This window comes from Ovis aries, chromosome X (assembly GCF_016772045.2).
Source record: "Ovis aries strain OAR_USU_Benz2616 breed Rambouillet chromosome X, ARS-UI_Ramb_v3.0, whole genome shotgun sequence".
Taxonomy (NCBI): domain Eukaryota; kingdom Metazoa; phylum Chordata; class Mammalia; order Artiodactyla; family Bovidae; genus Ovis; species Ovis aries.
In genome coordinates, this window is record NC_056080.1 from 116,220,433 (window position 1) to 116,232,973 (window position 12,541).

The following is a 12,541-nucleotide window of genomic DNA, read 5'->3' on the forward strand; positions in this document are numbered from 1 at the left end:
ATAACCCCTGAGAAGAATTTAATCTGTGGCAGTCTTCCAGGGAGACAGTCTTGGGAAACAAACATTGAGCATCAGGCCTGGCCCTGTACTATTTAACTTATTCTTGTACTGTTAATGAAAGCAGAAGGCAAATGAACAATCCAGTTTTCTTTTAGAACAACTTCTGTTCAACAGTGAGTGAGATGAAAGGGGAGCATATTTTTCAGAGCTCAATCATATGCCATTCATAGCTGCAAGCTACAAAGATAAAGCTCCTTGGGCTAACTGAAGTTCCCGCTGACTTGAAGAACAGAAATATCTTACTTTTTCGATGAAGAAACTCTGCAACCAAAGCTGCTACGTGGACATAACACATTGCTGCCTGAAAAAGGAGACAAAGAAGGAACCGTGAGATGGTGCTCCAGGGGTTTGGGAGGGCTTGTGTTTCGAACAAAGTCATAACTAGTCACCTCTGAAAAATCTCCATTTTTTATATGAATCTTGGCCATGCTATCAAGCCAGGTTTTCCTGAGCTCTGGGGTACTTGCGTAGGACTTGGCTAAGCTATACTGGAGATCAATTAGCATTTCGGGGTCCTTCTCATGCTCCTTCATTTGAGCTGTGGCCATAAGAACAGTACGGATTCTCTTGGTCAAGTCTTTGACTTCTGAGGGAAAAGCAGTTGCCTGATATCAAAACAAACAAAAAAGACATGTTTTTAAATGTTATCCGTGTGCTCCAAGCCTAAGCAGCCCATCCTGGGAATAACATAGAACTTTTACCCCTTGTCAGAAATCTTGGTATTAGGTTCTTGGTTCTTGGCATGTGGGCATGCCTAAAGAGTTTTAAATTAATTCTTTAAACAATATTCTACTATCTTAGGCTTCAAAAGCACTGAGTTTGATGGTAGTATATTCCTAACACATAAAAGCACAGACTCTGGAGCCAGACTACCTGGTTTTGAACCCCACCTCCTCTGCTGTCAATTCAATGTCAATAAAGGTAATCCATATTCGCTTTTACTATGTAATTTTAGTTACAATAATAACTAAAAATTGATATCTCACTATGTACCAAGCAGAGGCCTGGGCATGTTACATGTTTTAACTTTATAACAACATTATGAGTTAAGACTATTGTAATTCATTTTACCAACGGGAAAACTGAGATACACAGCAGTTAAGTAGTTTGGCCAAAGTCGTGAAGTTGGTAAGTGGTAGAGACAGGACTGACACTCAGGCAGTTAGGCTACAGAGCTCATGACCTTAGTCACTCTTCCATTGACATACTACCATATGTATTAACGTGAAAACCAATTTCCAATTATGTAAAAAAGAGTTTATGAATCACAGAACATTCTGAAGAGGTTAAATACATCATTACTTTCTCTTAAAGGGTTGCTTTTGTCTTCAAAAATAGGAAGTTAGAGTTTCCTATTCACCCCACGGGAGTAATCACAATTATATGTAGGGTTCTGAGAAGAGGAGTAGGGACAGGTATAGGCCTTAAGGAGCTTTTCAATGTGAATATCACCAAACGTGGAGAAAATAATTTTCAAAAGAGTCTTCTTTAAAGATGACTTTTAAGAATTGTTATTGATATGTGTGTGTGTGTGTGTGTGTGTGTGTATATATATATATATATATATATACACACATATATATATATATATATATATATATATAGTCTCTTCATATACATTGATAGAGATTTCATTTACTGGGAGAAATCTATACCTTTATTGTAATAGAGTTTATTGGTAATGACTGCCCTACCAGAATAAAACTGTCATTTCACAAATGAGTCATGAAAAAGATTTCCTATCATGGAGGGCTAAAACAGACCCCATTTACTTCGAAAAAGTTGGCAGTCTAACTTTTATATAACATGGAATTAAGGATGGTAAAAAATGGAAAATACTCTTAGGGTATGAGTAAAAGATGCTAAAGGACATAAGCTATTTCTGCGCTCATGGGATTAGTTGGAGCATATACTGATTTCCTAAGGAACCAGTAGAACTGGCTGAAAAGTTCTACTTTCCCAGCCTGAGAATGGCTGGCACTATTCAGTGTTTTTTTTTTTTTGTTTTTTTTTCAGTCTAAACAATATTCCTATGGGAATATGTTTTGGTACAAAGATTTGACACGTCCCAAACATCAAGTATGCTATGACTGCAAACTTTTTTTTTTCCAGATTTTACACAAATTGTCAAATTATGCTGGAAGATGACCTTTCCCAAGAATGGGGACAATTCCTCTGGGAGGAAACATTCTGTATTGGCAAAGGAGTCTTCTTCCCTTCTACATGTACATCACTGAAGAACAGAACCTACTCTCCATACAACAGAACCACAAATCAAGTTTCATGGGTTTGACCTCAGCCAACGGTTACCTGAGAACGATAGCCTTGGACATGGGTCTGCCAATGAGTATCTCTGGTAAGCCCCAGCTAACAGATGATTCTTTCATCTTGGAATATCATATAGTAATGAATCCCTTCTGTGTCATTTCTCATCTGCTGACAAAGGATCCAGCAGCTATTAGCAACTCTAGAGAGTGATGTTTTGTGAAATTTCCAACTCAGTGTTTAATTAACCAATCTTATAAATGGTAACAACAGTTGAGAAAAAACTCATTTCTTTGCTGAGTAAGTTTAAAACTCAACCCCAGAAAAAATTCAAATCCTATCATAAACACAGTATAGTCATTCATCCATCCATTCAACTAATCCTGAATATTTACTATGTACCTGGCAGTGTTCTAGGTGCTAGAGGTACAGGGATGTATGAGACAAAGCCTTGACTTGTGAAGCTCACATTCTATACACTTGATACTATATAAATGTTGTGAATCCAGTGCAGAGTTTACCTTAAGAAGTGAAACTCCCCTGACAATGAACATGGTTCTAATTTTTCACTTAAAGTGAGAACATACCTTCATAGGTCTGTCACTGTTTGCAAAGTTATTGATAATGAATAAAGACTCCTGAAATCTCGATCCTCCACTTAGTGCTACATCTGCTATCAGCTGGCTCACAGCAATTATTATCTGTGGAAAGAAGAAAACACCATCTTTCAAATGTCTTTTGAACACGTTGCTTGTTTTCTTCAATGTACAAACCCATAGACATTCATATGAAATGCTTCTTTTAAAGATATTAGAGTTTCAAGAAAAGCTATTTTCTTCTTACATGAGGGGTTTAAATTCTTCTATTGAAACAGCAATGGTAGGCACTTCCCTGGTGGCTGAGTGGTAAAGAATCTGCCTGCCAATGCTGGAGACATGGGTTCGAGTCCTGGTCCAGGAAGATCTCACATGCCACAGAGCACTTTGCCACAACTAGTGTGTCTGCACTCTAGAGCCTGTGAGCTCTAACTACTGAGCCCATATGCCATGGCTACTGAAGCCTGCGTGTCCTAGAGTCTGTGCTCTGCAACACGAGAAGCCACTGCAATGAGAAGCTGGCACACAGCAATGAAGAGCAGCCCCTACTCATTGCAAATAGAGAAAAGGCTACACAGCAATGAAGAATCCAGCACAGGCAAAAATAAACAAAAAAAATTTTTAAGCTAAAGACAAAGTCACATCATTTAAAAAATATCAACTTCAGTAAAGCTACAAGATACAAACAAACTTTCTACAGAGAAATCCCTTGCATTCCTATACACTAACAATGAAAAATCAAGAGAAATTAAGGAACAACTCCTTCACTACTTCAACAACAAGAGTAAAAGCCTAGGAATAAACCTACCTAAAGGGACAAAAGACTCACATGCAGAAAACTATAAGACACTGATGAAAGAAATCAAACACAACACAAATAGATGGAGAGATACACCATGCTCATGGACTGGAAAAAAATCAGTATTGTGAAAATGACCATACCCATACTACCCAAAGCAATCTACAGATCCAATGCAATCCCTATCAAATTACCAATGACATTTTTCACAGAACTAGAACAAAAAATTTTACAATAAGACAAAAGACCCCAAATAGCCAAAGCAACCTTGAGAAAGAAAAATGGAGCTAGAGGAATCAACCTTGCTGACTTCTGACTATACTACAAAGCTATAGTAATCAAGACAGTACGGTATTGGCACAAAACCAGAATTATAGATCAATGGAGGTTCCTAGTTTCAAATTTTATTGAGATTTCTCTTGGTTTGATGTGAAAAATCTTCCAAACTCATAGCACAGCTAGACCTGAAACCATTTTCATAATTAGTGAACTGATACAATGGTAGATACAGGTATCTACCTTCAGTATGCTTGCTAGTTAGTAGTTTTGGCAAAGCTGGGAATAAATGACATTTCTTTGATGGTTTCTCATTTCTTTTCACTAGTCTATCTCAGTGTGCTGGACTTCCAACTCCAGTGCTTCAGCTCTCTTCTTTGTTTCTGACTAGGGCCTATCTAAATAGTTTAGACAGTAGTACATTTTATAGCCTATACACTACATAATGATAACAGTATAATGCCATATAATGGTGCTTTTAGGCCTCACTGATGGCTCAGCAGTAAAGAATCTGCCTGCAGTGCAGGAGATGTTGGTTTGATCCCAGGGTAGGGAAGATACCCTGGAAGAAGGCATGGCAAGCCACTCCAGTATTTTTGGCTGGAGAATCCCATTAAGAGAGGAGCCTGGTGATCTACAGTCCATAGGGTCACAAAGAGTTAGACACAACTGAAGCAACTGAGCTTCAATTTGTACCATGCATACAAGTACCATGTATGCATGGTACTTTTAAATCTCTCAGGCTCCTTTTAATGAATGCTTATATGATTCAGGCTAAGGTATTAGTGGCTAGAAGCTTTACCACTGGTCCTGATAAGCAAGATACTGTAGGAATTGGGTGTAGGCTCTTGAGCCCAGCTGACCTAGATTCAAACTTTGACTTTATCAATTACAAACTGAATAGCTTTGAGAAAATGAATTAACCCCCTATGCCTCACTTTCCTTAAAGGCAATATAGGGATAATAACAATACCTACATTATAGAGCTATTATGAGGATTTAAAAGATCATAATCATAATACTACAAGTTAATCAGTTTATTTAGCACTTAGAACCAGAGTCTGCAATTTATTAATTCACTTCTATTTGAATATAGGACTTGAGATAAATTGATGTTTACAGAAGAATGGACCCTAATAGGGAAATTCAAAAATATCAGCACACTAATTGCAGAAATGCTTTGGAGGAAGGTGGTATTCAAGTGACATCTCTATGAAAGCAAGTATTAGACACCCTAACATATAATGTTAGACCTAGTATCTAAAAAGAACTAGATACAACATTTTACAGAAAGCATATACTTCTATGAGAGTTTCATATCTCTCATGATGTTTCTAAAAACCTACTTATGGCTGTTTCCTCATTTATAACCCAGTCTCCAACAAACAAATGCAATGGGACTGACCATGGCAGTAAAGATAGAAATATGACCAAGCAGTTCCCATATTACAAAGAGGGCAACTGAGCCAAAAACTCCCAACTGTGTTTCAGTTCACACCTGTTTCATCACACAAACAAAAAATTATGGAGATGTTGAATAACAACTGCCACATACTAAGTGTCTATTATGAGCTAGGCATTTTGTGCCTGGTACTACACACATTTTATTTTTAACCCTTATTATAAACCCCACAAGCTAAAACATACTTGGCCTCATTTTACTGATGAGGCAAATAGTTAAGACAAACTGAGTGACTTCCCTGCCACTGCTGCTGCTGCTGCTAAGATGCTTCAGTCGTGCCCAACTCTGTGCAACCCCATAGATGGCAGCCCACCAGGCTCCCCGTCCCTGGGATTCTCCAGGCAAGAACACTGGAGTGGATTGCCATTTCCTTCTCCAATGCATGAAAGTGAAAAGTCAAAGTGAAGTCGCTCAGTCATGTCTGACTCTTAGCAACCCCATGGACTGCAGCCCACCAGGCTCCTCCATCCATGGGATTTTCCAGGCAAGAGTACTGGGTGGGGTGCCATTGCCTTCTCCGGAGTAACTTCCCTAGAGTCACATATTAAGTAAGTAGCTAAGCTATGATTTAAATCCAGGTAGGTATGTTTCCAAAGTCCATGTTTTCCACTAAACTTTGAGACTTCGCTCATTTTTTAACTAACTGGGCATGCTGGAGCATGATAAAACACAAGTATTTCATTTGTTACTTAATCATCTCTTTAATACTCACCATAACCATATGAGGTAGGTATGGATATTTACCACTATTTTACTTATGGAGCATCTGAGGTACGGAGAGACTAAAGAAGTCCTCACTAAGGTCACACAGTGTGTGATACTTGTGGAATCTGGAATCTATGCTCTTAATATCTCTGTTCTCAAGCAGTGTTGTCCAGTAGAAATAGGATATGAGTCATATGTGTAATATTAAATTGTCTAGCAGCCACATTAAAAAGTAAAAGGACACAAGAGGATTTTGATTTATTTTACTTAAACCAATATATCCAAAATATCACTTCAACATATAGTCAATATAAAACAATTGAGATATTTTACTTCTTTATACTTAATGTTTAAAAGTCAATATGTCCTTAAAAAAAAAAAAAAAGGTCAGTATGTCCTGAATTGAGACTAGCCACATTTCAAGTGCTAGATGGCCACCTGTGGCTAATAGCTTTGTATTATCCTGGGGAGCTCTATACCTTAATGTAGAGAGGCTAAAGATTGAACACAAGAAAGAGAAGCTTCGGTTTTCACTGACCTGCAGATGTGTCCTTAAAAAGGTTTTCCTTTTGGTGTACTCAAAGTTGTTTCTCATCAGAAGATACAAAAGTGCAGAGGCTTCATTCCTGGTTGAGCTAATCTTTGACGTGCAGCACTTTAAAACCTCATAGCAAAACGCAGCACACATGTTTACCCTTCCTTTGAAAAAAGCCGAGGGAAACTAAACAATAGGAAAACATAAATAATTATCTAAAAAGCCATAAAACAGAAATCAATCAACTATCAAGTGCCTACAGTATTCTCCCTAAAACTAAGCTGGGTGCGTTGAGGATACACAATCAACATAAGATTAGGGCACCACTCTGGAGAACCTAAGCTAGATAAAAACATAAAGACCAGCATGTATAATGAATGACTGAAATCATGACTCATTTCATGATGATGGTCTCAATTTGGGCCATAAAAATGGGAAGGCCAATCTGCATTACTTACTCTTTTGCTTTATATTTAAACAGTTCCTTATATTATAAACTTCCAAATGCTGGGAAAATTATATCAAGAATCTATTCAGCAAATAAAGTTGATCTTTTAACAAAATGGAGTATAGACGAATTGTACACACACAAACAGAAACATGTGCACCCTCTACTCATAAACAGTGTTGAGTAAAATACAGGTTGGCATAGAAAAAGTACAAATGTGACTATCTAATCCTCAAAACAGGCAAGTGACAAAAGTATTGGAATGCATTCAATCTGCTTTGTGGAAAATAAGCTATACACAGAACATAGGCTTATTGCAAACTTCCATGCTTACATGTCTCGGTAAGTGAGTACTAAGCTGCTCCAGGGTACACAAAGGATTTTTTCAAGGAGTGTGAAGCTAGATTCTTCCAAAATCATTCTCAGGAATATTGGATTTAAACCCATATTATAGGAATCAAGGTAAGGCTAGGGCCTTATTTCAAAATTATTTCTCAGAAATACTGAATTTAAGTCCATATTACAGGAATCTATCTTCTTTTTATCACCTTAACACTAAGTACAATGCTTCTTACTGTTTATGCATCTTCATCTATTAATGAACATTTAATAAATGTTTTCTAGCTGGCATTGAAAAAATCTCATCAATGGTTTCACCAGATTAAATAAATCTTGTTGGGCAAGATACTTCTGTATAGACAGGAAGGGAAGGCACAGCGGTAGAGTAGTTAATCTGCTATAGGAAGTCTTCTATCTATCACTTCTCCGAGTGGGCAATGACCAAAATTATCAATGACCTTGTAATGCCAATTCCAACGGGCTCCCTTTCTACCTTATCTTATTAGACCACTCTGTATTGCATAATAATGCTGATACTCTCTTCTCCTTTGGCTTCTTTCTTGCCTTTCTTCCTATTTCTGTGACTGCTCCCTTTCATCTCCTCCATAGACTCCTCTTCCAACCCGTTCTATGTTGCTTTTCTCCAACACACTGCTCTTAACTTTTTGTTGTTGTTCTTACTCTTCCAGGGGAACTTAAACCACTCCCATGGCTTCAACTGCCACTGGTATGCTGATGATCTCCCTAATTCACTCCATTCCAGCTAAACTGAACTTTCAGGTCCCAGAATTTCAAGCTCCATCCCTTCTCCCTAGAATGTTCTTCCCTGAGCTTTTCAAGTGGCTGGGCCCTTTTCATGTTTCAGGTCTCATTTTAGAAGTGACAAACCCAAATTCCAACTATATGACATTCTGGAAAAGGCAAGACTGGGGAGACAGTAAAAAGACTGTTGATTACCAGGGGTGGTGAGGAGGGAAGTGGTGAATTGATGGCGATTTTTAGGGCAGTTAAAATACTTGGTTTGATACTAAGATGGGTACACGCCATTTGTGCAAACCTATGGGATATGCACCAGGAATGAACCTTAATGTACACTGTGCACCTTGAAAGACTGTTGTTGTTTAGTTGCTAAGTTGTGTCTGACTCCTCTGTTCATGGGATTTCCCAGGCAAAAATACTGGAGTGAGTTGCCATTTCCTTCTGTAGGTGATCTTCCTAGCACAGGGATTGAACCTGACTCTCTTGTATTATCAGCCGAGTTCTTTTTACCACTGACCCACCAGGGGAGGCGATGAGGAAGATTATTATGTGTCAATGTAAATTCATCAGTTGTAACAAATGCAGCACTCTGGTGGCAGATGTTGATAATGAGGGAGACTGTATGTATGTTTGCAGGGGTGGGGATATACAGGAAATTTCTGTATTTCCCATTGGATTTTGCTGTGAATTTAAAACTGATTTCAAAACATAAAGTCTTAATTTAAAAAGTTAAAATATAAAAATAAGTGACAGACCCATCAAAAGTAACCCCCACAAATCATTATCTTCTATTTCACCACCTTGGTTCCTTCCAAGAGCTTGTTCCGATTACTATTTTATTTACTTATTTATTTTCTCTCCCCCTTCCACCCACTGAAATCTGCATGAGAGCACAGATTATGCTTCTGTACTATATTCAAAGAGATTTTCCCATACCTGTAACAATTTTCTTAATACAAATCTAATTATGTTGCTTTCCTGCTTCCCAACACCTAAAAGATGAAATCTAACTGAAAAACATGAGGATACAACCATCTGGTCCCCATTGACCTCTTCAGTCTCGTCTCAATTGCTGAGTCCAAACTAAATCTTAACTTCAGTGCTGCAGAGAAATGGTGCTCAATGAGTGTTTCCTGTCCTTCCACTTACCCTCAGTTCTCTGTAGGCTTCCTTTACCCTAATGGTATTTGTAGATGTGCATCAATGTGTGCTTTCCTTTACTGGACAATAAGCCCTCGGACTGTATCTCTGACACAAAGTCTGACACCAGTAATTACACATCCAGTCACTGTTCATTAAATGAACTATTTCTGAATCTCTTTCCCTTAGTTTCTTTTCATACGCTTCCACTGAACTCAGTTTTCCATTTATTTCTTTATTCCCAAAATTGCATTAAAGAGTGGCAATTTAAAATTAAACCTTCAAAATCATCTACTTTTCTATCAGTTTGGGACAATAAGTTGCCATGCAAATAATGACAAAAAAAGTTGCTCAGTTAGCCTATTCTACAAAAAACTGAATTTGTCTTGTTGGAGTTACACATACCAGAGTGGAAGCCTAGACTGTGCCTTTCCATAATTTTAACTCCATCTAGGTTTCCGATGCTTAACAGACCAGCAATAAATTTTTGCTGACTCATATTTGTTCCTAAAAACCTAGTCTGAAGTTTTAGTTTACATGACATAAATGGCCTGAAAATCTGGAGCCCACAGATACAATTAGCACTGAAAGGAAGGATTTATTCATCTAAACATGTATTAAGTGCCTATCACTTGCAAGATATCATACAAGGCCCTGGGGTTTTGTAACTTGTCTCTGCTTTCAAAGTGATTATACATGAAGGCACTCACAATTTATATATCTTTAGCATGATAATACTTTAAAAAGAAACCAAAGAGAAGAAATATTGGCAGTTGATAACTTTACCATGACACTACTCAAAGGAGCCTACTGGGAAAAAAAAAAAGGAATAACAAGATGAAATTAAAAGCACATGCTGATTTTAGGGACTTCGTGGTGAGGCCCTCTTTCTGTATTTTGCTGTTCTGTATTAATGTTTATGAAGGCAGGATTTAATGGCTTCATTAGCTGAGGTTTGGAGATCCTGTTCCCTTGATCTTTTTTACCGAGAAGCAAGGCCACTCGCAGCCACAAAGATTTGTTCCTTACCTTACTAATGAACGCTCGCAGTGAGGCAAAGACATGTTTCAGCGACACTTCAGACTGCCCATTTTTAAGAAAAGCAAGATGAATATCAAATACTTTTTTCATTAATGGGTTGTGGCCATCATTATTTAAAAGTTGACTCTAGAAAACATAAAAAAGCTTTTTTTGACAAATAGTTTATGCTGCTCCCCCTAAAATGAGAGAACACACTTTACCAATACCTGTTCATCAAACCACTGCTTGAAAAATAACAATAAGAAGCTTAACATAATCTAAAAACATTTCTGCCATCTTTTAACTTGGAAATCTCAAAATACTACAAAAACTACTTAATAGCCTATAAGTAGGGTATACTTAATAGCCTACTTTTAAATAGATGAAAAAAATTCTTTTTCCAGTTTACCACAGCAAATACAGAACTATTATGGGAAGTGTATTTTCTATTAACCTAATTAAATTGCTTAATTAAGAAATCAGTAAATTAAAAATGGATACATGATAATTGCTGCTGCTGCTGCTGCTAAGTTGCTTCAATCATGTCCGACTCTGTGTGACCCCACAGACGGCAGTCCACCAGGCTCCCCTGTCCCTGGGATTCTCCAGGCAAGAATACTAGACTGGGTTGCCATTTCCTTCTCCAATGCATGAAAGTGAAAAGTGAAAGTGAAATCACTCAGTCTTTTCTGACTCTTAGCGATGCCATGGACTGCAGCCTACCAGGCTCCTCCGTCCATGGGATCTTCCAGGCAAGAGTACTGGAGTGGGTTGCCATTGCCTTCTCCGATAGCCTTTGTATTTCTCTGACAGAAACAAAGTAATGTAAGAATTAAGGAAAACATCAACTCTATTTTATTTATTTTTTTTAATTTTTTTTTTTTAGTTTTTTATTTTTTAAATTTTAAAATCTTTAATTCTTACATGCATTCCCAAACACGAACCCCCTCCCACCTCCCTCCCCATAACATCTTTCTGGGTCATCCCCATGCACCAGCCCCAAGCATGCTGCATCCTGCGTCAGACATAGACTGGCGATTCAATTCACATGATAGTATACATGTTAGAATGTCATTCTCCCACATCATCCCACCCTCTCCCTCTCCCTCTGAGTCCAAAAGTCCGTTATACACATCTGTGTCTCTTTCCCTGTCTTGCATACAGGGTCGTCATTGCCATCTTCCTAAATTCCATATATATGTGTTAGTATACTGTATTGGTGTTTTTCTTTCTGGCTTACTTCACTCTGTATAATCGGCTCCAGTTTCATCCATCTCATCAGAACTGATTCAAATGAATTCTTTTTTACGGCTGAGTAATACTCCATTGTGTATATGTACCACAGCTTTCTTATCCATTCATCTGCTGATGGACATCTAGGTTGTTTCCATGTCCTGGCTATTGTAAACAGTGCTGCGATGAACATTGGGGTACATGTGTCTCTTTCAATTCTGGTTTCCTCGGTGTGTATGCCCAGCAGTGGGATTGCTGGGTCATAAGGCAGTTCTACTTGCAATTTTTTAAGGAATCTCCACACTGTTCTCCATAGTGGCTGTACTAGTTTGCATTCCCACCAACAGTGTAGGAGGGTTCCCTTTTCTCCACACCCTCTCCAGCATTTATTGCTTGCAGATTTTTGGATCGCAGCCATTCTGACTGGTGTGAAGTGGTACCTCATTGTGGTTTTGATTTGCATTTCTCTAATAATGAGTGATGTTGAGCATCTTTTCATGTGTTTGTTAGCCATCCGTATGTCTTCTTTGGAGAAATGTCTATTTAGTTCTTTGGCCCATTTTTTGATTGGGTCGTTTATTTTTCTGGAGTTGAGCTGCATAAGTTGCTTGTATATTTTTGAGATTAGTTGTTTGTCAGTTGCTTCATTTGCTATTATTTTCTCCCATTCAGAAGGCTGTCTTCAACTCTATTTTAAAATTCTATTATCCAATTCGTTTTAAAATGTATGTGTAGTGTATGTCTAGCCACTGGAGACAATTAAACCTTCTATGAGTAGAGATAATAACAGGTATCACAATTAAAAGACTACACAAACTGTTTAAATGTTCCTTAGATACTAATCAGGAATAGGCTGCAGAATCTCTTTATGAAGTATTAAATTTGTTCTGATTAATGTGCAACT

At 37.8% G+C, this 12,541-nt stretch overlaps 1 protein-coding gene across 3 annotated transcripts in view; it reads right to left on the reverse strand.

Annotated features, from left to right (window-relative positions):
• Positions 1 to 12,541, reverse strand: part of LOC101108113 (dedicator of cytokinesis protein 11) — a 211,353-nt gene that overhangs the window by 37,404 nt on the left and 161,408 nt on the right. For all 3 annotated transcript variants that reach the window (XM_027963225.2, XM_027963224.2, XM_042242184.2), the window contains 5 exons: positions 10,414 to 10,551; positions 6,702 to 6,884; positions 2,913 to 3,026; positions 450 to 665; positions 304 to 361 (listed from right to left, as the gene is read on the reverse strand). In XM_027963225.2, the coding sequence (XP_027819026.1) occupies positions 304 to 361; positions 450 to 665; positions 2,913 to 3,026; positions 6,702 to 6,884; positions 10,414 to 10,551 (709 nt within the window). The remainder of the gene's footprint in view (positions 1 to 303; positions 362 to 449; positions 666 to 2,912; positions 3,027 to 6,701; positions 6,885 to 10,413; positions 10,552 to 12,541) is intronic.